The sequence below is a fragment of the Oikopleura dioica genome, chromosome 2 (genome assembly GCF_907165135.1).
Source record: "Oikopleura dioica chromosome 2, OKI2018_I68_1.0, whole genome shotgun sequence".
Classification (NCBI taxonomy): domain Eukaryota; kingdom Metazoa; phylum Chordata; class Appendicularia; order Copelata; family Oikopleuridae; genus Oikopleura; species Oikopleura dioica.
Genome location: NC_137292.1, coordinates 15,257,809 through 15,285,571, shown reverse-complemented (window position 1 = coordinate 15,285,571; position 27,763 = coordinate 15,257,809). Strand labels below are relative to the sequence as shown.

At 41.7% G+C, this 27,763-nt stretch overlaps 11 protein-coding genes across 12 annotated transcripts; 6 read left to right on the top strand and 5 right to left on the bottom strand.

The window, feature by feature from the left end:
• Nucleotides 1-498: 498 nt before the first annotated feature.
• On the top strand, nt 499-3,969 carry LOC145696672 (uncharacterized). Of its 2 annotated transcripts, XM_081773745.1 has the most exons (8): nt 499-819; nt 866-2,286; nt 2,333-2,451; nt 2,496-2,599; nt 2,645-2,823; nt 2,865-3,053; nt 3,097-3,126; nt 3,271-3,969. In XM_081773745.1, the coding sequence occupies exons 1-7, from the start codon at nt 600-602 to the stop codon at nt 3,118-3,120; spliced, it is 2,256 nt and encodes a 751-aa protein (XP_081629871.1). In that variant the 5' UTR covers nt 499-599; the 3' UTR covers nt 3,121-3,126; nt 3,271-3,969. The 2 variants fall into 2 exon arrangements, with proteins under 2 accessions (XP_081629871.1, XP_081629870.1); XM_081773744.1 differs by lacking the exon at nt 3,097-3,126.
• Nucleotides 3,970-5,624: 1,655 nt separating this feature from the next.
• On the bottom strand, nt 5,625-6,344 carry LOC145698780 (uncharacterized). The gene is made up of 3 exons (XM_081776002.1): nt 5,957-6,344; nt 5,804-5,909; nt 5,625-5,755 (listed from the first exon to the last, which is right to left on the bottom strand). Exons 1-3 carry the CDS (start codon nt 6,262-6,264, stop codon nt 5,633-5,635), a joined length of 537 nt encoding a protein of 178 aa, XP_081632128.1. The 5' UTR covers nt 6,265-6,344; the 3' UTR covers nt 5,625-5,632.
• Nucleotides 6,345-7,565: 1,221 nt separating this feature from the next.
• Nucleotides 7,566-8,680, top strand: LOC145699127 (uncharacterized). The gene is made up of 5 exons (XM_081776379.1): nt 7,566-7,708; nt 7,773-7,807; nt 7,884-8,008; nt 8,072-8,341; nt 8,513-8,680. Exons 1-4 carry the CDS (start codon nt 7,684-7,686, stop codon nt 8,331-8,333), a joined length of 447 nt encoding a protein of 148 aa, XP_081632505.1. The 5' UTR covers nt 7,566-7,683; the 3' UTR covers nt 8,334-8,341; nt 8,513-8,680.
• Nucleotides 8,681-8,739: 59 nt separating this feature from the next.
• On the bottom strand, nt 8,740-9,335 carry LOC145699875 (uncharacterized). The gene is made up of 3 exons (XM_081777126.1): nt 9,097-9,335; nt 8,923-9,052; nt 8,740-8,880 (listed from the first exon to the last, which is right to left on the bottom strand). Exons 1-3 carry the CDS (start codon nt 9,319-9,321, stop codon nt 8,792-8,794), a joined length of 444 nt encoding a protein of 147 aa, XP_081633252.1. The 5' UTR covers nt 9,322-9,335; the 3' UTR covers nt 8,740-8,791.
• Nucleotides 9,336-9,620: 285 nt separating this feature from the next.
• On the top strand, nt 9,621-10,975 carry LOC145697333 (uncharacterized). The gene is made up of 4 exons (XM_081774520.1): nt 9,621-9,827; nt 9,874-10,127; nt 10,173-10,574; nt 10,648-10,975. The coding sequence occupies exons 1-4, from the start codon at nt 9,679-9,681 to the stop codon at nt 10,863-10,865; spliced, it is 1,023 nt and encodes a 340-aa protein (XP_081630646.1). The 5' UTR covers nt 9,621-9,678; the 3' UTR covers nt 10,866-10,975.
• A 78-nt stretch (nt 10,976-11,053) lies between these two features.
• On the bottom strand, nt 11,054-12,636 carry LOC145697332 (NSFL1 cofactor p47-like). The gene is made up of 7 exons (XM_081774519.1): nt 12,541-12,636; nt 12,285-12,450; nt 12,067-12,200; nt 11,839-12,024; nt 11,641-11,787; nt 11,419-11,596; nt 11,054-11,376 (listed from the first exon to the last, which is right to left on the bottom strand). The coding sequence occupies exons 1-7, from the start codon at nt 12,604-12,606 to the stop codon at nt 11,201-11,203; spliced, it is 1,053 nt and encodes a 350-aa protein (XP_081630645.1). The 5' UTR covers nt 12,607-12,636; the 3' UTR covers nt 11,054-11,200.
• Nucleotides 12,637-12,639: 3 nt separating this feature from the next.
• On the bottom strand, nt 12,640-14,375 carry LOC145697331 (uncharacterized). Its single transcript, XM_081774518.1, has 6 exons — nt 14,134-14,375; nt 13,771-13,992; nt 13,534-13,702; nt 13,261-13,488; nt 12,933-13,218; nt 12,640-12,854 (listed from the first exon to the last, which is right to left on the bottom strand). The coding sequence occupies exons 1-6, from the start codon at nt 14,321-14,323 to the stop codon at nt 12,720-12,722; spliced, it is 1,230 nt and encodes a 409-aa protein (XP_081630644.1). The 5' UTR covers nt 14,324-14,375; the 3' UTR covers nt 12,640-12,719.
• Nucleotides 14,376-15,308: 933 nt separating this feature from the next.
• LOC145696804 (uncharacterized) lies at nt 15,309-16,987 on the top strand. Its single transcript, XM_081773897.1, has 6 exons — nt 15,309-15,415; nt 15,525-15,678; nt 16,032-16,115; nt 16,329-16,428; nt 16,475-16,624; nt 16,817-16,987. The coding sequence occupies exons 2-6, from the start codon at nt 15,583-15,585 to the stop codon at nt 16,966-16,968; spliced, it is 582 nt and encodes a 193-aa protein (XP_081630023.1). The 5' UTR covers nt 15,309-15,415; nt 15,525-15,582; the 3' UTR covers nt 16,969-16,987.
• Nucleotides 16,988-17,243: 256 nt separating this feature from the next.
• On the top strand, nt 17,244-20,728 carry LOC145696805 (histone-lysine N-methyltransferase set-1-like). Its single transcript, XM_081773898.1, has 7 exons — nt 17,244-17,278; nt 17,357-17,417; nt 17,499-17,939; nt 19,559-19,740; nt 19,790-19,853; nt 20,064-20,294; nt 20,341-20,728. Exons 3-7 carry the CDS (start codon nt 17,712-17,714, stop codon nt 20,473-20,475), a joined length of 840 nt encoding a protein of 279 aa, XP_081630024.1. The 5' UTR covers nt 17,244-17,278; nt 17,357-17,417; nt 17,499-17,711; the 3' UTR covers nt 20,476-20,728.
• Nucleotides 20,729-20,986: 258 nt separating this feature from the next.
• Nucleotides 20,987-23,414, top strand: LOC145696803 (uncharacterized). The gene is made up of 5 exons (XM_081773896.1): nt 20,987-21,106; nt 22,397-22,686; nt 22,854-22,915; nt 22,960-23,055; nt 23,104-23,414. Exons 1-5 carry the CDS (start codon nt 21,037-21,039, stop codon nt 23,231-23,233), a joined length of 648 nt encoding a protein of 215 aa, XP_081630022.1. The 5' UTR covers nt 20,987-21,036; the 3' UTR covers nt 23,234-23,414.
• Nucleotides 23,415-23,998: 584 nt separating this feature from the next.
• LOC145696625 (uncharacterized) lies at nt 23,999-25,891 on the bottom strand. The gene is made up of 4 exons (XM_081773693.1): nt 25,781-25,891; nt 24,912-25,443; nt 24,577-24,784; nt 23,999-24,484 (listed from the first exon to the last, which is right to left on the bottom strand). Exons 1-4 carry the CDS (start codon nt 25,786-25,788, stop codon nt 24,018-24,020), a joined length of 1,215 nt encoding a protein of 404 aa, XP_081629819.1. The 5' UTR covers nt 25,789-25,891; the 3' UTR covers nt 23,999-24,017.
• Nucleotides 25,892-27,763: the final 1,872 nt, after the last annotated feature.

Here is a 27,763-nt window from a genome sequence, read left to right as displayed (position 1 = left end):
TTATTTATCACTCCTGACACGCTGCCCGTCGAGAACAAAATTGATTTTTTCATACTACGGCGGCGCAATTCAGTGATGATCACTTTTTGAATATTGTCCATCGACAGAATTAAATTAATATTAGCGAGAAAAGGGGGAGAACTCGGAACTCAGCAGGACAAGAGAAAAGAGCCAAATGTCACGGAGACAGCGAGTTGGACACATAAACCCCTCAGCAAAGCTCTTTATTGCTCTTTTTATAATATGATTGAAGACTGACCCAGGCGCGTTTGATGCGCTTTATTTTTGGACCAAGAGGGTGAAATTTTACGAGCATTTGAGAAATTTGCTGAGCCAACAAAAGGAGACCCGTATTGTTGAAGAACAAAAAGCACGAGCGCCCGCGTCTTGGTCATGCTTCAGCGCGTACAATTTGTATGGCTTGGTATACCCGGGCCGCTCTTTTTTATTCTTTTTCTTTTCAAAATCTTTAAATAGAGATATTTTGCTGTATCCAGGGACTGATAAAAGAAATAACGCGGCTTTATTTTCAGACAGAGATAAGTTGAATTCGTGACATCGATTTCGGGAAGACGAAGAAAGAAAAAAAACCAGAGACGATGAAGCTTCTTGGGTCGGTTCTCGTCGGAAGCGCGTACTCCTCGTCGTGCGGATCATCCTATCCTGAGCTTCAGAATTGCAATTGCTACAGCACAGTCGTCGATTGTTCCAACAAGGGACTGAAGGCTATTCCTGGAAGCTTTCCTCGCGGAAAAACTCGACTGGACTTGTCTTACAATAATATTAACTATGTCAATGAATTGCCCGACGAGCTCGAAGGTAAATTTCTTTTGATAATTCAATGTATTCATCTTTCCCTTTTTAGACCTCGTTGATTTGAACCTGAGTCATAACAATATCCGCGAGATCCACTTTGACGCCTTTGATGGACTTGATAATCTCGAGAACCTGAACTTGGCATACAACCAGCTCAACGAAATCGAGGACGATATCTTCCAGTGGAATCCCGTTCATTTGAAGACGCTCGACTTGTCGAACAACAAATTCGAATTTATCCAGCACTTTCTCTTCTATGATCTCCAGGAGATCCAAGAAATTAACCTTTCGGACAATGATTTATTCTTCGTTCATCCCCACGCCTTTGACGAGCTCAAAAGACTACGAACACTCAATTTGGCGAACAACAAGCTTACCGAGTTCAAGTCAAAATGGTTTACAAGCATTATCGATGATAATCTGCAAGAAGTCATGCTCGACGGAAATCCATGGGCGTGCGACTGTGATCTTCAAAACGAAAAGAACTTTCTACAGAACCCAACAATCAAGAGGATGATGACAAGTTTTCTTGAAAGAGGAGGCTCATCACTCAAATGCAACAACAAAGATGACACTCACAACCTAGGAATGGACATGTTCAACTGGAGCAGTTTGTCAAGCAAACTTACTCCGTGCACGCCACCAAAGATTACTGGAATCTCAAAGTCATCAACAGTTGATGCAGGCAAAATGCTCCTCCTAAAGTGCCTCGCCGAAGGAGTTCCGCAACCAAAGATCGAGTGGAAAGCTCCAAACGGAGATGTCTACCGGCTTCAATCCGAAGACTTTGAAGGCATCACAGTTCACCAGGACGGCGCGCTTCTTATCGAAGATCTTCGAAAGGCTGATCAAGGTATCTACCGCTGCGTAGCAACGAATTCTGCTGGGTCGATGGAGGCTTCTACAAAAATTACAGTCACTGGTTCATCACCTTTCGATGACAATGATAGAGATGACTACGACGAAGACGACCTTGATGAAGATGGATGGGAGTACGACCGTGATGACAACGAGTGGAAGAAGACACGTGATGATTACGAATGGATCGACGGTGGAATGGAAAAGAACGGACAGCGACTAGATAGTAACGACTATCACTTGCCCGGTATCAACAATGAGGACTTTGAATTCGACAATGACTATCGAATTGACATCGACTCGGATTGTCCTGCGAACTGCGAGTGTAGCTCCTCCACCGTGGATTGCTCAGACGCTGAAAACGTCGGAGATAGCGGAAGAGCACTCACCAAGATTCCGATCATCAAATCCCACTACACTCATCTGGACATGACTTTGAACAAAGTCCCAGAGATCGAGAAAGGCCTCTGCCGTAAGATGAAACAGATTCGAGAGCTGAAAGTGGACTCGAATAGAATCAAAAATATCGAAAACGGCGCGTTCTCGGACTGTGGCGACTTGAGAATTCTAACAATGAGAGACAATCGACTCGATGAGCTCAGAGCCCAGATGGTAATCAGTTTAATTCTATTGCCAGTTGAATAAATTGAATTTTCAGTTTGACGGCTTGGACAATGTTCAAATCCTCGTTCTGGATCATAACTTCCTCAAGACTATTCCAAGCTACGCCTTCCAAGGAATGGACAATCTCGAATATTTGTACCTGAAGAACAACAAGTAAGAGCGCTATTCAATCGATGAAAAACTAACAGTTCATTTAGGATCGAAAAGATTGAGAGCCAAGCTTTCTATGGCCTGAAGAAGCTCAAGTTTATTCACCTCGAAGACAACAAGCTCGATCATCTGGACATGGACTGGGTCAAAGGTTAGTTACCCGCCGAGTTCTTGCGATTCTGATCTCTTCATTTAGAAGCTGTCACGAACACGAAATTGGAGAGGATTTTCATCGATGGAAACAACCTCGTTTGCGACACGAGATTGAAGCCGTTCAAGGACCACTTTGAAAACAGCAAGACCAGCTCTAAAATTTACAACGTCTTCCAGCCAACTGAGTTGAAGTGTTCCTCACCACCAGAGCTTATTGGAAAGGTAGAAATCTTACATCTCATCGATCGTAAAATATTTCTTAGACTCTGAACACGATTAACTACAATGAACTGGTTGTTGTTACGCCGATCGAGGGTGGCAGTTCCGGTGGACCCGGATTCATGTTTGGCGGAGTTTTCCTTGGCGCAGTTCTCGCAGTTTTGGGCTTTATCGGATGGAGACAGTGGAACAGACGGAACTCGATGAAGGGCGGATATGGATACTCCTATACGGTATGTATTCCTAGACTTCTTTCTTTGTGTAAGAGCTTTGTAGGACGATCAAGAGGTTTTGGTTTAGTTCTAGGTAAACAAAAAACTTCATTTTTCCATGATTCATCAGAAAATTCGAAGCATAAGATGGAAAAACTTAAAAAAGTCAAACTTGTTCTAAGTTTTGAACCATCCCGACCGCCTTTTATTCTCTTAAAAAATCTTACTTGCATTCTAGGACATCTCGACCCAAGGCGACTCGGAACACCGAGCTCTGACGTCGAACCAGGACTCCGAAGCCTTCATCTAAATTACTCGTCGATCGCCACTACGAACCTAGCTGCTAATTTCCATCGAACTTCCGAATCTCTTTCGAAACAGAAGTTGCCTGAAAAAAAAAGGTCTCACGATCTCTGCCTGACTAACTCCTTCCTGCTTTTCCTTCAATATCTTCCTCAATGATGCAACATGTCGACTGCTTCAAAATTACCAAAACGAAATAGTCAAAAAATGCTTCTCGAAATATACTTCTATAAATACTTCCTTGCACAAAAGTCCCCAAAGTTGAAAATATACAAAAACGAACAAAAACCGCCTTGAAACCTTTATATTATCAGTTCATTTATCTTTTGACTTCTACGCCCCAAAATATCCGAAAAAGACTAGACCCCTACATGTTGAAATCTTCCAATTTGGTAAATGCTTCTCTGTTAATTTCATTTATTCTTGTTTATAAATATACGATACCTTTATTATTATCCATTGATCTTACTTCCTAAGCTGTTGACTTCTTATTTCAATAAAAAATATCGAAATAAGTTTTCGAATCTCTCTTCTTTTCTAGCATTGTGTATGATATTATCTTCCCAATTTCTACTAACATTTTTCGCATGATCAACTGTTCCGACATTTTTTCCAATAAATAAATTATTCTGGATCCAGCTCGAAAAACATGATAATCAGCAGCAATTATGTTTTATAACAAGCTTGAGCTTCGTTCGCATTCATTTGGCGTTCAAATGCAATTATCTTGAAAAACGCAAACTAAATTCGCATCGATTCGATGGCTTCTGAGGTTGATCATTAATGGTCAAGCAGATCTTTTGTTGCTTCGTTTTTCTTGCATGTTTGAGTGAGTTTATGAAGCCCGTGAAGAGAAATGTGCCACATTTCCAGGAAATCAGATGAACCTTCACTACAAGAAATTTGTGATCAGAGTAGGGCCCGAAATTATCTTTCTCTTACCCTAGCCAAGCTTTACACAAACCCTAACCAAAGAGTAACCAAATAAGACCCTAACCCTTACTCAGTCCAAACCTTTACCTAACTCTAACCCGACCTTTTCTTATCTGCCTAAAAGAGAATAAAAGAGTCCTTATCAGAGATACAAGGGTAAGGTTTAATTGTACAAGCAAAATCCAAAAATTTTACAGACTGCCGTGGGCATTCTGAATGCTCAAGCGTTCTCAATGCCATCAATAAAGCCTGCTACATAGCGAAAAATGATTATGGAACGTCTCGATTTGAAATTTGCAATAAAGGCGACTGTGCCGGCAATATCAGCAGACTGTGGTATCCGAACCAAGACACGATCATGGTTCAGTTTCACAGGCAATTTTACAAGTGCTGCGAGAGCGGCAAAAAGTGTCTAGGCTTTCCTCCAGATTTTGCTCCTTGGGATTGTCTTCGAAATCCACTTTGGCCTCCGTGCGACGTTATTCAGTCTCAGTGCGAGGCAGACAATGTCTGCGCTGAACACTATCACACAGCTAGTTCTGAATGCTTAGGGACTTGTCGAAGATGCAGTGGACTTATTTATCGAACAGGTTTCTAAACAAGTAATAGTTTCGCTGTTCAAAGATGATTGCGATGTCAGCCCTAACGAAAATAGGATAAAGTCGCGTTGTTTAAAAGCGCTGCGAAATCTGGAAAACTATTACTGTAGCTGCAAAGAAGGAGATACAGGAATCGGCTTCTCAGGAAGAAGGTAATTCTAGTGAACAAGAAATATAAGCCGCGAAGAATGCAAACGGCTGCAGAATATATTTTCGTATCATAAATGCTATGTTGGCTACACTTATGAAAAAAGACTTCCAGCTTCCTACGAATCCCATATTCAATGTTTGCGCTCTATCCCGTAAGAGTCTCCGTCTAAAGATGAAGTGTAAAGTTTTAGTTTTGGCGATTCTATTCGTTTACGGAATCATCAAGTGCTGGAGCAAATTCATCTCGCCAACGTCGAATCGTTAGAGGTCAAAAAATATCAAGACGATAATTTAGTTATTGAAATCGCGTTAAATTTATTCCGTTCTTTTCTGATCTTATTACTCGTCAAAGTCAGGCGGACGAATCGTCAGGCTTGGAGTACACTTCGGAGAACATGCACGATCAAACGATTCTGAGGCCAATGGAAGGATCGGAAATTCACGAGAACTTGCAAAGACCTGGTTTTGCCAGTAGATTTGCTTAGCAATGACTTGAGCTTTAGAGACGCCGAGTCTCTCTGAAATGACGCGAACTCCGATTCCGAAAGTAACTCGGCCGCAATTTACAAATTATTTATAATGAGAATAAAATATAGAAGATTATTTATTTTGTTTTTATCTCGGCAGGCGTTGGGTTCTATTCAGCTTTTTATACATTTGAATTTGCTTGTTGATTTCGTCAATGTCAGATTGAGCGGAGCGGTTGATTCTTGATAATCGGTCGATCTCGCGGTTTCTCTGAATTAGATAAGTTGTTGGTTCTTTCTGGCGCTAATCTGCGATTACTTCTTGGATGTGTTTTGGAATTTTGGACTTCTTTTGTGGGACGCGCTTGAATAGAGCAGGTGTGTTCGGGGAGGAGTCCACGCTTTCTATTCTTGGGAAGCTCGGACTTGACAATAGAAAGCGTTTAGTCATTTGAGGACTGTAGGTCCTTACCTGTAGACGATGTTTTCATCTGGAGGATATCGCTGCATGTAGTGACCCATTTGCAGTGACTGAGGACTGTAGGGAATTCCTGCAGGCGGAATGAGATGATGCTCCATTTTCGGGTAAATTTGGGCGTACGAGTTGGAACCTCGGGTGTTTGCATTTTGATTCATCAGGTAGCGTAGGACTTCCTGGGTGATGTCCTCTTTCTGCTGGTGCTTGGCAGCGAGTTCTGATTTCAAACGATCGATTTGTGATTTTAATTCGTTGTTTTCGTTTTTCAGCACTTGGTTTTCCATCATGTACTGCTGGACCATCGCATAAAGGGACGAATCTTCGCTGCTATCTGTATCGGCTTCTTGTCTTGCATCGTCGCGGACGACAAAATCAAGCAGTTGGCCTTATGGAATTTTTAACTCGAAATGTAGCTTTTTTAGAAATGCGAGTTAAAAATCATGAATTAAAAATCCCTTCCTTTTAGCTTCTTGTTTTCTTCTCTGAGCTCTTTGAGCTGATCTCGTATCAAATTTTGAGTGAACGGAAGGAAGTTAAAGTCCATCAAAACATTAACAAGAACGGCAATAAATATACGATAAGACCCGAGTTAGCTGGTAGCTGTGGGCGTTTAGGCACACAACTTGACTTTCTCAAGTGCCTTCTCGTTCACTTTCCTGATCAGCATTGTCGTCTCTTCGCATATTCGCCTGTAAAAATATTTAGTCTCTTTGATCCTGCCCGTAAATTGCACTGCAATTTGTATCCCTGGATTCTGTTTGCGCAAGAATCTGACAAATCGATAATTGACTCACTTTTTCTCTCCTCATGTTCTGTTTCATTCATCCGACGCCACTAGAATCTGATCAAATCAATAAAAAGAACTTTTGGTCGGAGATATATTCAACCAAGGCCGCCAGCCCTAGCAACTGACTGCCCAAATAAGTTTTTCTTCTCTCACAGGACTTCTTTGAAATCTCCAAAACGGGGCGATTTGGATTCCACTATTTGCACGGGGCTTTTTCTTCCGCGGCCTTTCAAATTAATCTTTAATATCTTTTGGCATTTGGAAACAAGGTCATCAACATTAAACTCAAGTTTATTCAGATTCATTCTTTTTCAATTAATCTTATTTTATTATTCGCATAAGGCAAGTTAGGGTTAGGGTTTGGGTTGGGTTTGGGTTTAGTTTGGGTTTAGTTTGGGTTTGGGTTGAGTTTAGGTTGGGTTTGGGGTAGGTTTGGGTTTGGGTTTGGGTTTGGGTTTGGGTTTGGGTTTGGGTTGGGTTGGGTTTGGGTTTGGGTTGGGTTGGGTTTGGGCTGGGTTCGGGGTAGAGTTTTGGTTAGGTTAGGGTTAGGGTTAGGGTTTGGTTTCCTTTTGATATGCGAAATTAATTAACTAAAACTCATTTGTCCCAATCAGCTGATTTTGCTAATTTGGTCCTCGAGAAAAGAGAGACCTGTTTTTCTGTCATAAAAACACAATTTCGAAAATTAGGTGAAGCGTGAACTAGACAAAACAGTCTTGAGCATCATTAGGCTTGCAGTAATTTAGGAAGGGGATCATCTTACTACGTCGCTCGAGTACTTTTGATTACAATGGGCTTTACACGAGGAGACCTACATGAAACTCACATGACTTTATAAGGCAAGATAGATTTCCCAGCCGCGGCCAGCTCAATTGAAAATTGCAGCTAGTACACTCGTGATTCAATTACGCCCAAGAGATAAACTCTGGTTTTTATGGCGCTTTGTCCGATACGAAAGTGTAAGTCTCCCCCAGTTGCTCATTATCAAAAGAAAAGTGCAGAGAGAGAAAAAAATGCTTTTAGTCTTTTCAACGCATTGTAAGAAACCGCCTATACAGGGAAGGCTCTTAAAAAATTTGGGTTTTCGAAAATGTTTCAAAACTTTTCCACTTTCCAATTTTGAGGCTTCAAAAGAATACGCCCCAACTAAACGAGATCCGCCAGAAGATGGTCAAGAAGATTGAAAATTCAACTCGAAGAAGAAGGCAGTACTCGTCGGTGATTGCAGATGGCAGTTTGGAACGAATGCTGTCTCACGAGTGAGCACATTTTTTTCACTGTGGCTAGTCTCTCGCAAATCATCGAATGTTAGTTTTTTCTAGGGTCGATCTCAACAAAGAAACGGTGAAAAACGTCAACGTTGCGAAACGAAACAAAGACGCTACCCTTCGCAAACTGACAGAGCTCAAGCCAGAGGATCTGGAGCGAGTCGAGAATACTTTGCGCAATTTGCGTAAATTGCAAGACGAGAAGATGGTCCCCAAGACGGCCATTCCAACTACTTCCTTGGGAAAAGCTGCTGTCTGGGTGCACCACACGAACGAAGTAGTCAACCAGTACTCGAAGAAAAACTCCAACGGTTGAATCATTAGGTCAGGATTGAAATAAGAGCACCCAGATGAACTTAGGTTTTTATTGTCTTATTTTGCACTCGTAAACTATACAACTCGACTTCTGGGTCAGTCACATGATCCATATTTAATTACCTACAACGAACTAATTAATCTTGCTTGGCCGGGCCCTTTTTCAATCCAGCTAAAAAGGAACCTAACCCAGCTACAGCTTCATATCTTTGCTGCTTGACCTCCGATTTGGACGATCTTGTTGGATCTCGACCACTACTTGCTTTGCTTGGTTAGGTTCAAACCAAAATTAAAGATTCAAAATCGTGTTACTTCCGTATTTATCTGCATTTGCAAGAGTTTATCAAATAAAAAAAAAGCTCAAAAATATGATCTATGAATATTTATTTTAAAAAAATGGGCGGTGATGTGATAAATGCAGTTTAAAAATTCTTGAGTGAGTTTTTTTTCTTCATATTTCTAGTAGTCTCGATCTGGAATAGCTGGAGCATCGCTTCGTGGTGACTCGAGAAGAGGGATGTCTTCGTTGATATCAGACATGTCGCTGTCTGGAGGAAATGGTTTTTCAATGACTGGAACTCTGACTGTACCTGAATCGTAGTCTCCGGTTTCAAGGTCGTTGTATTTGCCAGCAGAGGCGCGTGGGAATCCATAGATGACAGATGTTTTCTGCTTTGAGTTGCAACAGCAATATTTGACGACATAGAAGAGTATGATGAGCTAAAGTTTCAAAAGTGATTGAGAAGAAAAATGTTTCTACTTACGAATATGAAAAGAGCGACGGAAGCAACAGCAAATGTTATTCGCTCGTCATCGAAGGGGCTCTGCTCGAGAATGAAGTTGATGATCTTGTTGTTGCCGAACGTTTCGTCTTCCTCTGGTTCTTCGATGGCTCGTTCGAGAACAGGGCCACGGCGCTGGATCACGCCGCGAACGTCGTCGTAATCTTCGTAGTTGTCGTCGTCTATTGTATAATAATCGTTGATCATGTAGTAATCATCTGTCATCTGAAAACAATTTAGCAAGGATAAATTTCCTGAGTTTTTTAACCTTTTTTGATGTCCTTGCTTACTTTCTATCCAAGAATATGAGACACGTAATGGAACCAAAATAAGTTCTAGAGATAATTTCCAGTAAACCATCATCACTTCAAAAGAACCCTGATCTACCTAAGGTAGCAGAAAGTTTCTGGTAAATCACGATGGTGCATCCTTGATAGTCGATAGACAATTGGCTGAAATTCGGTTCTTTTCCGTTAAATCTGTCCAATCAGCACCCTATATGAAAATCTCTCAATTTGAGTTGCGAGAAAAGCCGGCAAATTAATCCTTTCACTTTTTTTATCGATGAAGCTCAGGTCACGAAAAATTGATTCAGATGAAGCGTCGACCTCAGCGCCAAAGAGGGCCAAAGTAGAGTCCTTTGAGAGTCTTTTCCCTGGCATGCTGATTTCATACGGAGACTATGGAAAGTGCGTTGGATCTGAGTGCGACGGGTAAGACTGAAAAATCATGTTGCTTTGATGGAGTTTGAATTTGAAGAGTACCGACTGGAACGGTCGAAATTGAAGGAAGAAGACTATGTGAAACCTGTGAAACAAAAGAGTATGGCAGCGACTCGCCCGAAACCGAGAACTGCTCGGTCGTGTTGTCTTATAGAGAGTCTGACGCAAAATTCAAATGCCTTGCCTACAATGACGAAGAAAGCTGCAAATCAAAGGAGGTTTCGTTCAAGGATTTTTTCCTGGGAACATGTTGCGAACCAGCTTCAAAAGTGCTGGTGGAGAATGAAAAAGGTATGAAACTAAATATTATCACAGATTTATAAAATTACTTTGAAGCCCAGGAAAAACAACTAAACGCTGTTCATTACTTTTATGAGGATGAATTAAATTCTCTCAGAGGCACGAAGGATGCTTATGCGACTTCTAAAGCCAAGATAACAAGACAAGGACGCAGTATAAAACGACACGAAGGTATCCTGGAACAGCTAAAGAAGCAAGCGGAAGAAGCCGAGAAAAAACTCATAGAAGCCAAAAAGAAAGTTGTTGATGAAGAAAAACTCATAGAAAAAAAGAAGAAATATGTTGACGAAAAGAAACAGGAAAATGAATATGACAAGGAAGATTTTATTCATCGAGAGAAAGAGAAAAACGCTGTTCTCAAACGATTCAAACAACTTTCATACGAATTTCATCCAGTCGCCGCCAAGCTCTCTCTCGATGAGGAGGTTGACGCAAAAGGTAAGTTCATGTTTTAACAAATCGACCTAATGCTGCTACAATTTCAATGGGAAATGTAACGTCATTCTTTTAGAAAGCAGAAAAGACTTCCAATATTGCAAAGGTTGTAACGAGGATTACAACGATACAGATCGCCAAAAATCGTTTTTGGCAAGGTGTGGCCATGTTGCTTGCTACGAATGCTTCAAAGATGAAGCCGACGACGAGGATCACCCATACTGTCCCTTGCGTTGGGCTAGGGATTGTCAGATTAAGTTCCACCTACATCAAGTCAAACCACTGTACGAATAGTTTGAAAGTATAGTCCAATTTCGACCTGTTTTTCAAAACTGCCACTGAAAAAAGAGCCAGATAAATGTAATCTGAATAAATCTACAATCACAAAAGAAGATGACTTTTTCTTCTTATTTCAATGCTTAAAAAAATTGACACATGATCATTACGATAAAATATCGCAAAACGTAATGATTTCTTATGTTTGACAAAATTCTTTATTAGACAATACATAGTGGCTTATCAGTTGCATCTCCATGTAATCGCTTTTTTGAACTTTTAACGCAAGAATTGACTAAAAACGCAGTACATGTGAGAATAGAAATATGAAGTGAGTGATACTTGTTAGATTGTTAGAGCAGTCTTTGAATAACGGTTTCATTGAGCAGTTTCGCCTCGACGAGTGAAGAAGTGGAATTGAGATCGAGGGGCTTCGGCGGGAAGCCAGAACGCAGCTCGTAAGAGCGTCCGCCGGCATGAGGGTCGCAGAACTTTTTGATGTCGCTGATAGTGTGGTCTTGGTTGAATTCTGCGAGTTTATGAGTAACAGTGGCGTTAATTTATGATTTACCTTGAACTAGCTGTTTTCCAGAAGCAAGACGGAATCGCAACTTGGTCTTTGATTTTGACTCGTCAATGTTGACCAGTGATTCCGTCGCCGGAGCCTTTGGTGGTGGAACTGAGGGACCAGCGTCGCTTGCGCCAAGTCTGTTTCCACTTCCAGTGAAAGCTTTGAACTGTGGCTTTGGCTAGAATCGCTGTTTTTAAGACCTTTCTCTGGGTAACATGTTACCTTGTTTTCTTCGTAATCGTCTTGTCGTCTGTCCTCCATTTCCAGAGCCACTTCTGTTCCGTATTTCAGAAGATCTGTCGGCAGTCTTCCGCTGGTGACTTGATCCAAGAATTGCTGATTTCTGGGCTCACTGTAAAGTCGAATGTCCTAAAATTATTCAAACAATGAGTTGAACAATCAAAAACGAAAAATCCTTACTTCATCATTGATAGTAAAACCATCTTTCCACATCGTGATTTTAACTTTTTCTGGTTCTTTCGGTTTCGGTTTTTCGATTCTTTGAGAAGCGTGTCCGTCGCCTCCGAGTTTGTAACCGCCGCCAGAGAAGCGTTCTTTTTTCTCTGATGGGTCTTCGTCCGTAGCTCCGGCATTTTCTTGAGCTCGCTTTTGTACTTTTTAGATGAAAGCTCAATATTCTGATCTCACCTTGAAAATGCTCTTGACGTAAGAGTCGTTATCCTGATTTTCGTCCTTCATGACAGCAAGTCCAGATTTTTCGCCTCCAACGCTGAATTCTCTAGGGCCGTCGTTTCTGCCTCTCTGGGTGCCTCCCATAGAAACTAAGGAGAGAAGGCATTAGTACTAAAAAGACCACCAATGACTGATCCCATAAACACGCAATAAAACGAGCTATGCCGCAGTACCTCCCGCAAGTCGTGGTTCGGGTGCTGCTGCCGCTGGTGCGGGCTCTGGAACAGCTGGTTCTGCTACTTGCTCCATTGGCTGGTCGATTTGAGCATCGTTTCCACCAGCGTCGAAGAAATTTGTGATCGCGGCGGAAAGGTCGTTCGACGCAGCGTCAAGGAAGAACTAGAAGTTGTTTCAGAATTATTGACCGCAAGGATAAAAGAGCACGATTAATGACATAACTAGTCGTTGATCATAAATTTGTTGACCTACCTTTGCCCTAGCGGCGTCGCTGCATCCGGTGATGGACATAAACTCCGAAACTGCCTGGTCTGACATTTCTAAAATTTTAATAAAAGAGATTTGTAGAAGTATCTATCATCTGTTTTGTTCAGTCAGGTAGTGTTTTGAAAGCAAAAATGGGCAAAAAACTGAGGAAAAAGAGGATTGAACTATTTGGAGGTGGAGTCGACAATCCATTCAGCGGGATAGGGGAGGGCAACACTTCCTCCTGTAGCAGCTTTCTCATGTAGCTCCAAATGGCGTTGGAGAAAAACATGATCCCACGCTGGAATTTCTCTGCCGCAGTATTTACTGATTCTAGGGCTCAGAAAATGGATACCTATGGGGATTTATCAACGTCAGCAATTATCAAAAATATTGAGCCCGAGACAAATGGTCGACTCCTTGCGGCCTTGGTGAGGCTTCGTGGTCAATTTCTTAGCAGCTGGCAATGTGATAGTTTCTCTCGCCTTCTTATCCGGTGTATCCGTCGTCAACGACTCCAGCTTCTCGTCAATGAAGCTCGACAAGATCAGGTGTTCGTTCATTTCAATTCTATGAAAGTCCTTCACATGCATGGAGACTTCTTTCTTCGAGGAGCATAGGTAGCTGCAAAGGGTGCAGGTGAACTTCTTTGGCAAGACAATATCGTTATCTTGAATTGCCTGACTAAAATAAGAGTTTCTGATCTTTTTTTTCGGAGAATCTTACTAGTGAGCATCGCCTGGCTTGAATTGCAGCGGTTGCTTGAAGTCGATGATATTTTCTTCCTCAATCTCGGGCTCTGTTTCTTCGTCTTCTTCCTCTTCGCTTGAGGAGTCATCTGCTTGATCGTTGGAAAAGTCCAAGGCACGATCGAGGATATCTTCTTCCGAATGAGATTCCAAGTGTTCGCGCAAAGTCGACCCTTTCAGCGACCTGTAGAAGCAGACAATGCATCTTAAAAGAGTTGATAAACGAAAGAAAAAAGCGGAGAAATGAAACCTGAAGGTTTTCAACTTCATATTCTTCTGCAATCTGAGGCTCACTTCATACAAATCATCGGGTGTGTGTTGTGGCAAATGTTTCACCAGTCCCGTGAGCTTTTCTGTCTCGAACTCGCAATATGGACAATGATAAGTTTCAACATTGTCGTACTCGTCCTTCAATGATTCTTAAAATTAAACATAAAATCGGAGAAATCGTTCTAGAGATCAGGATTCTCAATTTTTGGCAACTTACTAAGTGAGTCGACTGCTTTTCTCGCCATCTGCTTCTTTCGATTGACAAGAATCCACTTAGATTTCTGATTGTGTTTTGCCAAGCAATGAGCTTCGATTTCATTCCGAGTTGGCTTAATCAGTCGACAAACGGTGCAACGGTAGACTTTCTGCTTTTCTTCCTTTTCCTTCGTTTCTTTCTTTCTGTGGAGAGTGATCGATGCTAGTCCGGCTGTTTTCTTGGCTAAAATAGCATGGAAAACAGTAAAATTGAAATGTGGACTCGTCAACCTATGTAGAAAACCTGAGTCAGGGTCAAAATTTTTCTCGGACCCTGAGTCAGGTTTTCTACGCAGGTTGCCGAGCCCGGAAAGAAATAAAGTACCAGTAATGGCTCCAGCAGTCGGCGGCTTAGCAGTTGAGCCAAGCAGTACTTTCTTGAAACGTCCAGTTTTGTGGTTTTCTTTGATGTGCTTGAGAATGTCTTCCCTTTCCTGGAAGACTTTCCCGCATTCGTCGACGGTACATTTGAAGCCGACTCTTTTCTCCACTCCGTCCAGTCGAGAAAGAGGCATTTCTCAATCTAAAATTAAAAATTGAAAGATCTCGCTTTTATTCGAAAATCGGATTTTGTCGAGAAAGGAAGCTTATTGATTGGGCGCGCCAATAAGGAGCGAGAAGAGAAACCTGCGCAAGGAGAAATAAAAAGGCTACACGACGTTTTGACTAAACCGACGTTCTCGCTAACCGACGTTTTCGCTAAACCGACGTTCTCACCAAAAGTCAAAACGTCGGTTTAGTCGGAACGTCGGTTAAGTCAAAACGTCGGTTTTCCTTAAAAATGCGTGGACGCCTTGAATTTGGTTAAGACTCAGTTTGGAAACCGACGTTTTCGTCAAACCGACGTTTTCATTATCTTTCGAAAGATCATTGTGAAGAGTAAAAGTATAAGAATAATGAATATCTTCATTAAATTAACGAATATAACTAAAATAAATCTTTTAAAAATGATCCCAAGACCGATAAAATGTAAAAAGATCAGTAATTTATGCAGACTTAATATTTTTTAAAATTATTGATTTTGTTATTCAAATAATAATTTTAAAATAATAAATTAAAAAATATAAATTTTGTTTTTCCAAGTTAATTTCGGTTTGAGTAAGACGGCGGGCTTTAGACAGAATTTATAATCCAGGAAGAGCTTATTCTCATTCGCTCTGATTGCCCCCGCATTTTTAAGGAAAACCGACGTTTTGACTAAACCGACGTTTTGACTAAACCGACGTTTTGACTTTTGGTGAGAACGTCGGTTTAGCGAAAACGTCGGTTAGCGAGAACGTCGGTTTAGTCAAAACGTCGTGTAGCCGAAATAAAAAGGGATAGCGAAATATAGAGGAAACAAGCAAAAGAGAAGAATTTGAAGTACCAAATTGAAGGAATGTTTTTTTCAAAACATATTTTTTTAAATTATTTGAGAAATTCTCAATCAATTATAGATTTTATGTGATTTCTCAAATTTTCACGGAGAATATGATTTCTCTAGAGATAAAATGCTTTTGAAAAACATGTGAAAGAAATGAGAATATCTGGAAGTTGTCTCGGCCGATTGAAAAGAAACAGACTATCGAGTATTTATGGAACTGTTACGCAAAAAGACCTGGAGATTGGTAAGTAAAGCTCTTTTAGAGGTATTTTTAGACGAGAAAATTATCTTATCAAGCAGATAAGCCTGCCATTTTTCATATCGAGAAAATTATATACGTGATTTCGATCTAGGGCCGTTTTGGGCGATGTGAACTGGAACCATCTAAAACACACGCGAGATGATCTCCACATGCTGATTGACATGGAGCGCGTCGAATTCAGAACCCGGCAGGCGATGAACGCTGAAAGCTACTTCAAGAAACTCGTTTTCATCGCACTAAACAAGGTTCTACCATGAAGTTGAGCAGTAAAGGGAGATAGGAGAATCTGCCCATGTCTGAAGACATGTGGCGGGAGATATTGGCCCGGGACATGGGCATTTCTGAGCGCGCCTAATTTTGGGAGAAGCCGCGCAAACCCTTGTCGGCTCTCTCATTGGCTCAGACTCGTTTACTTTCCAGATTCTGTTCTTCAGAATCTCGAGATTCTTCTAAACCGCCGAGCAAGTGGTTAAGAAATTTTCTAGACTTCCCCGACAGTGATTTGTGCGGGATACGGGGAAGGGGGCCCAGGGGCTTTCTCCCACAAGAGTTAAACTTCATGGTATTCGATCTCTGCTTCTTTTAAACTGGTATTTAGGAGAAACAACCAAGATATGCGAACGAAATGCTTTCTTGGTGGCTCGGTACTGGCGGAATTCCGGAAAATTACCTTCATCACAAGGTATTTTTTTACTTTTGAAGCAATTTTTCTTACAAAAAAACAGGTTCGACCAAGAGTTTGGATTTCATTTCCCGAAAGGTTGAATGAAAAGTCAAGCTCTTTCAGGCCCTGACACAGGTTACCGAGGCTCGTTGAATCACGACCATTCGGTCGTTGTTATCTTCGAGTGTGGGCGTCTGTCTTTTCGACCGTTAATTTGTGTTTCTTATTTAGACACATGAAGAGCAGCCACTCGAGCGCGATACGGGCATCGAGTCCAAATTTCTGAATGTTATTCTTCCTCGTCTCTCCAAAATGGGCGTTCTCAAGAAGCGTATGTTTTTCTTGCTCATCGCTAATCGTTTTGAATTACTGTTTAGCTACTCAACGAGCGTGGCTGGGCAACTTCGACAAGAGAGAAACGCTTTATTGGGGCGATGATTACGCAGCCGGGCTTACTTACGATCCTCAGTCTTTCAAAGCTATTATTGAAACTGATGTTACTTCTTACAGTGTTTTGGAGATTAAAGGTGCTTTTCCTGGCTCGGCAACCTGTGTCGAAACCTGAGTCAGCCCTCAAAAGAGCTATAAATTACAGTCAATAACGAAGAGCCTACAATTTATCGCTCTTTCAGGACCCTGACTCAGGTTTTTACACAGATTGCTGATCCCAGATGCCTTATTTCTAGAGCAGTTGTGTTGACCTTTATATCTTTCTTTAGGAAATCCATTTCCAGCGCTGCCAATTCCACGACCGGACCCAAGAACGCTAGAAAATCAACTTTTATCGGCTGCTCGTGGCGAAAACTCATATTTATTTGAAGGCGAAAGACGAAAGTATTCAAAAGGAGAGATCAAAGTCTCTTTTCTCTGACTATAAAATTGAAGACAGACTTATTTACCAAATTTTCAAGTTGAATCTTTCAGATGGTTCATGTCGGTAAGAAGAAAAATAATGGGCCGATCTGTACGCCTGAGAGTCCCAGAAAAGTTCTGAAAGATACGCTAGAAGCTTCGCCGAGGAAGAATGAAAGTGCTTCTACAAAGGAAAAGCTTTGATTTTTACCAGAAAGTATCATTTGATTTTAATTAATTGAAGATCAAACGATTCGATTTGAAATCATTCAATTTTTAAAGCTTCGAAAAGGCAACTTCGAGGAGTCGCGGAGAAAGTGCCTCCCCTGCTCGCCCCAAGAAACGGTTGTCATATGACAGGACTTCCTGTTTAGTATGCGTGTCTTTGATTTGTGTCTTTTTCCAACCGAGATTTTAGAAAAAGCTAGATTTCGATCAGAAGGCGTCAGTTGTTGTCTCCGGAACGAGGTAAATATAAGCTTTTCTTTTTCCCCTTTTTCAAACAAAACCAAAAATGAAGAGAAAATACAAATTCATTTGCATCTTTAGTGGCGATGTGCAGACCCCAAATTACCTGGATCAAAGTCCTCCCTCGCCGCCAACGATCGGCGAAATCATGAAGAAAAAGAAATCCGAGGCGCAAAAAGTCTGAAAGACTCAAAATCGAAAAAGACAGCTGAGAAAAAGAAGAAGCCGAAGAAAAACAAGAAAGTCGCGATAAATGAAGCTCCTAAATCGCCGTATCGAGGCCCCTTTGAAGAAATGGAAGCTCGTAAATCGCCTCTTCGTGAAATTCCGCCAGCGAAAGAAGAAGTCAAAGAAGAGCCAAAAGAGGAACCAAAAGAGCAGCCTGAGAAGAAAGAAGCGGCAGCGAAGGAAATGCCCAAACTTACAAGAAAACCAGAAGTAAAAGTAGAAGATTCGGCAAGGCGCAATCTAAACGATGTTCTCAAGTCTCCAGAACCAAAAGATGAGAAGAAGAAAGCAAAGGTGATTAAGTAACAATTACAGTTACAATTATCTTTAATATAATGATAATATAATAATGATAGTACCTTGTATATTCATCAAAGAGGATCAAACAAGACTCTTTAGTTGACACATTATCGAAAGATTTTACTTCAAAGAGGCAATTTGTATTTTACTTTGAGTCGCGAGAATATACGGTATATGGTATTCCAGCTTACTAAGCTGAGTTTTAGCTTAGTTTATCAGTGAGCTTAGTTTGCAAAAATTTAAACCTCTTGTACTGATAATAACACTGTTTTTTTTAGGTTTACTCCCACTCTAGGTTCAACAAAATCGCCCGAAACCAAGATCGGGTTTTATCGGGTTTTTTAGGAGGTCGGGTTTTGTTGGATCGGGTTTTGTTGGATTTTATCGGGTTTTTGTCGGGTCCGAAATCGGGTTTTTATCGGGTTTTTTGTCGGATTTTTGTCGGGTTTCCTACAAGCAAAAATTAAAAAAATCAAGTCAAAAGAAGGTCAATAACTTATCTCGAGCAGATTTTTTCAACAATTTTCGAGGATCATTAATAATATTATTTAGAATGTGCATTTTCCCATTGTGCAATAATATTAGTAATACGGTAGAATATAGAATAAATAATCCAAACCCTCTTTATATGTTTAGAAAGCTTGGACCTTGCTGAGTTGCAGTTTAGGGGGTTAGGCCTTGCCGAGGTCACATGACTTTAAATAACCCATGGGGTTGAAAATAGTGGGAGTCAACCTAAAAGACTGTTCTGCTAAGGCCTTCAAGCTCAGGCGTTCTCTGAAATTCTGCCCTCGAAATGGATCGCTGATTGCCAGGGACCTCGCTGAATTTCATTCTCTCAATCGCCAGATGATTATCTTTGGTAAGATTAATGTAAATGTCCTCTAGAGCTCGTTCTCTGCCTTTCCCCGGTTTTGGAGGCAGTTCTCATCTATTTCGAGTGCTTTTTGAGTAAAAAAGGGCAAGGGAGGCTATTTGACCGACTGTGATTGGCTGAAAAGGCAAGAAAAACCCGACGAAATTCCGACAAAATCCGACAAAAACCCGATCCTACGTCGGGTTTTTGAAATTTTCAGGATCGGGTTTTGTAGGGTGAAAAAAAAAACCCGACAAAACCCGATAAATATCCGATCCGATATCGGGTTTTCCGGGCATCGGATTTCGATTTGTTGAACCTAGCTCCCACTTTGTCCCAACCGCATTCAAAATCCTTAGTTGTAACCCCCATACTTCTATATATTTTCTGAAAGCCCAGACTCTGCTGCGTGTCCTCGTCTGGGTCTCGTGACCTTGGTGAGGTCACATGACCTCGAATGACTCATTCGAAGAGAGGGTATGCCCAAAATGGCCTGTTTTATGTGTAAAACCGTGAAATTTTTCCATGACTCTGGCCAAGGAACATCCTTATATGATATTGTTTTAGAATCCCCAGATGACGAGGATCATTTTTACTATTGATCATAAGGGGGTAGCTCGTGCCCTGACGCGAATAAAGGGCGTCTGAAAAAGTGGGAGTAAACCTAAAAAAACAGTGTTAATCTCTTTATCTACTTCTGATAGTGAAATGGGGAAAATACCGGTAAGCCGGCACTTGCAGTAATATTCTGTTTCAGAAAACGAAGCCGAAGAGAAAAGTGAAAAAAGAAACCGATGAAGATTTCGAAAAGAAGAACACAATCACACGAATCACAGATTTCTTCGAAGTCCGACGAAGCAACCGAAAGACGAGCAAACAGATCGAAGATGAGAAGGACGAGCTCTGGCGCGATCTTGTCAAATCTCAGTGTCAGGAAGGGTAAGGCTTTTTTAGAAAACAGTGATTGATACTCAATTGATACTTTTAGCCTTGAGATCAGAAACTGTCCAATCAAGCAGAGAGGCATCTATAGTACCAGGAAATTCAATAAAGTAAGTACCAATAATAGAAGGCTTTCCTAAATTTTGATCTTCAATCTTCAATTTTTATATTTTCAAAATTTGATCATCAAATGACAACCCCTCTACTGACCCTGTAAGTTTGATTATTTACGCGAATTAATTGGATTCCTCCTAAACTTCGGAGCGTACTTATTATATAAACATTTTCAGTGAAAAATGTCTTACGGTTTCTGTTTTTAGGGCGATTTCGTGGTAGAATACAAGGGCGACTTCTTCTACCCCGAAAACATCGAAGAAAGCTACGCCCAAGAAAGCAAGTACTACGAAGATCCCGAAACTGGCTCCTACATGTATTGGTTCGAATTCAAGGGCAAGAAATACTGCATCGACGCCACGGCAGAGTCGCCTTTCTACGGAAGGCTTTTGAATCATTCCTGCAAGACGCCCAATTGCGCGACGAAGCCTCTGGACGTAAGTTTTCCATTGTCGGAATTTAAATTAACAGATTTGTTTTTAGATGCAAGACCCGATCGACCCAGTGCGCCTCATCATCTTCGCGAAAGAAGACATTCCTGCGGGAACCGAGCTTCTCTACGACTACGGCGATCGGTCGAAGAAATCGTTGGAAGTGCATCCCTGGCTCAAGCTCTAAAGTTCCAACCCCACAAGAAGAGCTGCTCCCGCAAATGTCCAGTTTCACACAACTTCTCCTGGTTCCATTTCACTATTAGACGAATTCGAGAAAAAACGCGCACCATCACATTTTATGCCACTACTACCATTTATTATTTTGAATCCTGAACAAACAGCATCAATCTTTGTCCATCCTCGATGAAATTTATACTCTGTGAATATTCACATAACTGCCGTTTATTCTTTTCAATAAAATCATTTACAAGATGTAACTATTCGAGTCTTTTTTAAAGAATTTAATCTAACAACTAAAGAATAAAGAAAGAGCATGTCATTGTTTCCATCATTTAAACATGCCGAAGACATAAAATTTGACAATCAAAAGAACATTTCAAACATCTTGCTGAAGCAATTTCATGCCTCAATTGCTTTGAAAATTGCTACATACATAAACAGATAAATATGATGTAAATCATGAGATCTTTTAACTCTCACTTCAGGCATATCCGATTCATTTACTGTTTCCTCTAACCTTAATCGACAGGGTCAGTGTCACAGTAATTTTTAGTAACTCGATCGTATGACTGACTTCTTCGGGCTCGGCGACTCAAATTCAGATTCGTCAGACTCGGAAACTGAGCAGCAGCCAGGTAAGTTCCCAAATTTAGCTGAGCAGTGCTTCTCAGAGAGGAGCACTGATCATTTTAATATGGTAAATCTCCTCGCTACAATAATTTTAATGATGTAAGCAGGGCTGGATAATTTGAAATCAACACAAATCTTAACACCCCAAAACGGCCCTATTCTATTCTGGTCTCGGCAACCTCTGTAGAAAACATTGAAACTTGAGTCAGGTTCTGAATGATAAACGGTCTTCGGGGCCTGACTTAAAGGTTTTCTACACAAATTGCCGAGCTCAATTTCGATTTCCTTATCCATCAAAGTCTTCCTGACCTAGGTCTAGGATCGGGGGTGATCGCTGGAGATCCGAAATGAGGCGCTTGAGAGGAATCACCAATGAGTGGTGCGCAGGTCGTTTGGATCTCCGATTGCGTGGAGATCCGCGCGATCTCCACTCCGAAATTGCGGTGATCGATCACCACTCTCGATCTCCACTTCTTGGAGATCCAAAAATTTTTGATCCCCTAAGTCGGATGAGTCACTTTAAAACAATCTTCTGCCAGCCTACTGATATCAGAAGCGACTGACCGGATCAACGTAAAAATCTCAGGCAATACTAATTCGGCACTGTAGATTTCAAATCTTTTGTCAAAACAAGTGCATGGATAGTAATTTTAGGGAAAAATGTACTATTTATTATCTCTGCTCAAGTATTTTTCTCAATTCGATGTGTTTCAACATTTTTCAATACTTGAAATCTCAAAATTCTAAAATTGGTTCGGTTTCATATTCCAAAGACTCAGCTCGGCGGGTGAGCGATAATTTCTTGAAGATTAGCATTAGAAATTATCATTTTTTTGAGATACTGATCCGCAAAGTCCCTGCAAAATATGAATTTAATCGAGAAAAATCCTTGGTCGAGAAAATTCAGAGCTCCGGTCACCGAAAACTGGAGATCGACAGAATCCCTGGGATTGATTTGGAGATCGAGCTTCGATCTCCGCGCTCTGGAGATCCAAACAACCCGCGCTCCACTCATCGGTGATTCATCTCGAGCGCCTCATTTTGGATCTCCAGCGATCACCCCCCATCCTAGACCTAGTTCCTGACTCAGTTGAACGAGCTCTAATCTCTCAATTTAATGATGAAGTTCTGAATTCTTGAATAAAGTAATTAAGCCAGCAAAGCTGTATCTAATTTGGAACAAGATCCATTTGTTCCTTATGTAATTTTCTTCTCGGAATAGCTAGATAAGAGGAGATTTACCATCGTTTTCAAGAAGAACAATTCTTCATCCTCCTAAAGTTCGTTTGCCCTAGAAAAGGCTCAATTCAAAAAGCCTGAGAAGCCAAAAGATGAGAGCAAATCCTCCCTTCCTCCTCCAGAAGAGATGCTGCTGACGAAAACTCGTTCGGATTTCTTCAAGACGTCGGATGACGCGCTTGGAGTCAATTGGAATAATGATTCTCTTCTGTTCTCGGCGCCACGGCCGCCCTCGCCAGACCCGGCTGAAGCTTGGAAGGCGTGGAAAAACGATCTCAAACCGATTGATGCGGCAGATGATGACGAGAAGTTCTTCCAGGAAGGCAATAAAGCTTCCTCGATGCGGGTAAAGCTTGGCTCGGCAGGCTGAGTAGAAATCCTGAGTCAGTGTTCTGAAATCGTAGGATTTTAACCTCTGGGTCTTTCAGGCTCTCAGGGCCCTGACTCAGGTTTTCCTCTCACACGAGCGCAACCTTCAAAGAAGAACATAAATAAATTTTGAGGTCTTTTCAGGGCAAAACTGTTCGACCAGCGCATGTGCAGGATATGGCTGTTGGTTGGAGCCGCCAGTTTAGGTTTGACCCGCGTAAAACAAAGCCCGGTAAATATTTGTGTTCAGCCACGGCGAAATGGAACAGGCCATACACAAAACAACAATCCGTGAGATGCCAATTGAAACAACGCAAGATGAGCGCAAAATCAAAATCCCGAAAAAGTAAAGAACAAACTTTACGACTGTGATATATAAACTTGTAAACTTTAGGAGGCCAGTTCAAGAAGCTCCAAAACAGATGCCGGAGGGGGCGAAGGGGCCGAAGTTCACGAAGAAAGCGACTCAACAGGAGCTCAAAAGCAGGGCTGCTCAAAGATACGGAAATGTCACAGATTGGTAATGAAGATGAAATTTCCTGTCATGTTTTCTGCGGTCTTGATTTGTCCAACTTTTTCCTACTGCCCTCTAATAAACAAATCTATGTTCAGGGTGGCTATTTTGGATTTGGGGGTTAGTTGGAATTGGATTGGATCCAATCCAATAAGGTTTGGATGGAATTTGGATGGCCAGGGTACCGGATTTCGTTGGGGAAAATTGGGCAATTGGGGGAAATTGGGGAATTGGATCCAATAAAAAATATATCGCTAAACTATGCAAAGAAGGGTCATTTTCATGATAAAAATGAACAATTTCGGATAAAAAATCATTGTTTTGGCTATGTTGATCCTCCTTTCGGATAAAAACTTACTGTTTCGCTTCTTTTCAAAGTACTAAAAGCCTTGGAAAAATTGGATTTATCCAATTGGATCTAATTGGAATTGGGGATTTTTTGGGAATTGGGTAATAATTGGATTGGGTTGGATTTTGGATGGAAAGTTCCAACTCAAAATTTATTGGATGGAAATTGGATGGCCAGACCCCAAAATTTTGTCCAAAATAGCCACCCTGCTATGTTCCTCGAACGGAATCGCGTCAAGTCGAATTGGGGCCATAAAATTGCGGCAATCTGTGTTGGAAACCGAGTAAAGTCCTGAAAGAGTCCCCTGCCGTTTCAAATGAGCATACCATGACAGTTCTTACAAGACCCTGACTCAGGATTTCTTCACAGGCCTTTTGGCGTCGATTTACTGCTTATGAGATTATGCAAAGAAAAGACAAATAAAAGTTTTAAAAATGAAAATATTTTAGTGGGAGAATTGACCGGTAGTACAGTAAGGTTGGGTAGTGTGAAGTACAGCGGGCACATTTCTGGATTTTGGCAGTATAATATATTTGTAGCAGTTGACAGCAACTGGCGATTGCATCATCCACAATCCGGGCATGTAGGTGACCAGGGCGCAGTATCGTGGAACGTTGGGGATCATGGGCATGGCTGGAGCTGGTTGCTGTGGTGGTTCGGCATTCATCGCTGCGAATTCAGGAGCCATCTTCTCCTCGACCCACTTCTTGTATCGCTGGGCAGTCGACATGATCGGAGTCGATGGACGGCTCTTGCTTGGCGAGAAGACTTCTGCGGAAGGGTTGAGCGACGCAGGAGTGGAGGGCCGGGAGTCTCCTAGGCTGTCTAGCGAGTCGCTTCGGCCCGATGAGCTGAAAGATTCGATCGAAGGAGCTGAGGATCCCAAGGAATCTGCAGATGGAGTCATTCGACCTGAAAGATGCAATTATTATCTGATTACTCAAGAGGATTTTAATTTATGATCGAAAAAAGTGTTTTACGAGCTGTTTTTAGTTATTACTTACTGGGATCAAAGATGAACTCTTCGTTGAATTCATCGATGAGATTATTGATGTTGTCGATCAGATCGTTTCCAGCATTGTCGTCGTCCAAGAGGATCTCGATCCGTTCGTTGGCAGCTTTGATGTGGTTGCGGACGAGCTCGATCCTTCGTTTGCGAAGGCGGATCTCCTTGGACATCATCTGGAACTCGGGAATGGAGCTGGAGCCGTCCTGAAATCATCGTTTTATTTGATAGCTCAATTTTATTTATATTCGTAATATCCGAAACTCAATTATGAAGCGATTAAGTTCTACGTATCTACTTCTTGGTCACATATGTTCTAGTTAACTATTGTACCTTGTCGAATTTGAGTTTCTGCTCCACTGCTTCGATCTCATGCTCCAGTTGACGGAGTTTCTCGATCTCTTTCTCCTTTGAAAGGCGAAGTCCTTCGACGAGCTTTTTGAGCTGGCTCGTTCCCTTGACGCCTTGATACTGGCTGCGAATGTACGAAATCGTCTGGTACTTCTGTTGCTTCGCGTCGGCCAGTGCTACGAGACCCGAATCGATGCTTCGTTTCAGCTTTTGCTGGGGCTTCTTCTTCGGGGCGACAGTCTCTCGGCGGAGGATATCCGATAGCTTTGGCTTGCCAGTTTCCTCGCTCAGGGTCTTTGTGAGGGGTTTCTTCTTGACGGGGGCCGGAGACTGTGGGACGGAAGGTTTGACAGCTTCGAATCCTGGTGGAGCCTTGGCTGATGACTGTTTCGCGAGAGCAGGAAAATGCTGGGCGGGAGAAGAAGTCTTCTGTGGAGTGGGCTTTGGTTTTGGCTTGGTGACGGCGACCTTGGCCCAAGAAATCGGAGTGGAAGTCATTCTCTTTTGTGGTTTTCTGAATTTTTTGCTTATTGACTGTGGTTCCCACCGAAGAGATTATAAAGAGAAATGCGCGGGTGATGCGCCATCTAGCGAGAGCGCGTCACAGCGATTCCCCTCCTCGGAGAAAAATCGGATTGGACGCAGCTGCGCCATCTTCCATGAAAATCTCGATGCAGCCGTCCAATGCACGCGAGGCTGTAACTAAGGCATCCTATGCAGCAGGATACCATGTGGGACTAATCGAAAAAAAGGTACTGTCATGGTTTAGTTATGCCTGAATCATTCAGTTATGAACGGCATCAGATGATGAATCATCGCGTATTTGATATTTGTATCTCGAGAAAACTTACTTTTTCATAAAATAAATCAATATTTTTTCGTTTTTTCTCTGATTGTTTGAGTCGGTTCAAGACAAACTTCTTACGAGCGAGTTTTCTGATCGAATTTGCCAGACCACCTCCGTGTTTTCTTTCTGATACTGAATTTTTATCGAAATCTTGTTGCTATCGGGATCTTGGGTGGGCAGATTCTCTGGGAAAGTCTGATTGGGAAAGTCTTGATTGAACCGGATATTGCCTCGCAGAAATTTGGAAATTTCAGATTAATTGTGTTTTCAACAGAACGCTAATCATATTTATTTCCATAGTTGGTGCTCAACAATATTTATTCAAATCAAAATTCGCCCTGAATTTCTGAAAGACATCAGTAGTTTCACACGATTTACGATAAATAAGGCGGATTTTACACCACGGGCAATAAGTTCCAAGGCCTTCTGATAAAATAAAGCATGGCCTGCCGGATATCTAGGGAGATAGAGCTTCGATAGGCGGGGAGGCTGAAAGGTGTGGCGGAAAGGATGCCATCTCAAAGCGCTGATCGGACTTGACGATCTCCTCCTCTGATTTTACGGCGGGCCGATTGCCTAAGATGCACAAACGCGCCGTAAATCACTCTTCTGAGAAGTTTACAAGCTTCAGTACAGAGCTTTTCTCAGCCTGAGCAAAGTTTATGCTCTGCGAGACAGAAGCCGGAAACATCATTCAAAGTCGACTTATTCTGCTTCATTTCGTCTTGGCGTTTATTGAAAGATTGATTTAGAAGAAAAGTTAGTTCCTAATAACTTGGGAGCAAATTCGAAAGAGCATCTGCTTCTCCTGTGCTTTATCCTTTCCGATCTGGCTCGGAAAACCTGAGTTAGGGTTTGGAAGATCTCTACGCGGCTTTTTTAGAATCGAAGCCGCAAAGCGGCTTCGCCAGAATAAGAAAATTGCTACGCCGCTTTTTACTAAAGATCTTTCAAACCCTAACTCAGGTTTCATCTTTTCCGATCCTTTCTTCTTTTTTCGAGGCTGAATAAGTAATCCTCTTTTGCAGAAGTGATCAATCAGAAATTATGAAAATTAGAGCTTGAATAGCAAAAATCTCAGACTTGAAGCACTTTGCCGCCCGCGTTTTGGTCCAGATCCAAGGGATCAAAACATAATTATCGTCGAAGACGCGTCATCGAGCATATTTATGAACAGAAACCTTTGATGGGTGGCTGTCGTTCGGGTCAATTGGGCGGGATGAGAGGGAATGCTGATCGATTGAGTTTTCGTAAATTACGAGTGTCATGGGGTGACTCAAGCTGTTCACGGAATAAATTGGGCCTTCTTACAAAACAGCGTTACGAAACTTGGGAAATCAGTGCGAATAAATCATGTTAAATTGCTCCTAAAAGATCTTCATTTGGGAAAAGAATTACGTCCATTGAATTCTTGATAGTATGTAACAATGAAGTGTTAAAATGAGCCTCCATTGTTACAGTAAAAAGCGAACGAGAGTAGTTTTATTGACAATAAAGCAAGATAATCGTCGATTGCAGAACCTGTCTGCAGCACGAAGAAGAACCAGTGGGTGACATTTCGCGTGCGCTATCATTTTCTATCATCGCCTGGGAAGGCAAATGCAAATCGTCTGGTCCTTTGTCCATCGCAGCAAGAGATTGACCGACCGCTGCGTTTGGCCAAAGCAAATAAAGAAAATGCCCTAAAAGGCCGAGCCCTTTAAAAATCTTGTAACCTAATTTTCCAAGTCCAGCGCAAATTTACCGTGGAGCCCTTTTTTTGCGAAGCCGCCTCAAGTTGTGTATTTTTGCCCGGAAGATTTATGTGTTAGGTCAAGGGGTGATTATAAAAATCCCCTCTGAGCCTAAAGCATAATTTGATTTGGCGCTTATTCCGGTATTTGCGTAAGGTTTGTCTTCCGACAATTTATGGATTTGCAGAGCCTATTTATACCATTCGTGCTCTGATTTTGATGTTTTCGAACCTGCAAAGACGATAAAGAATTAG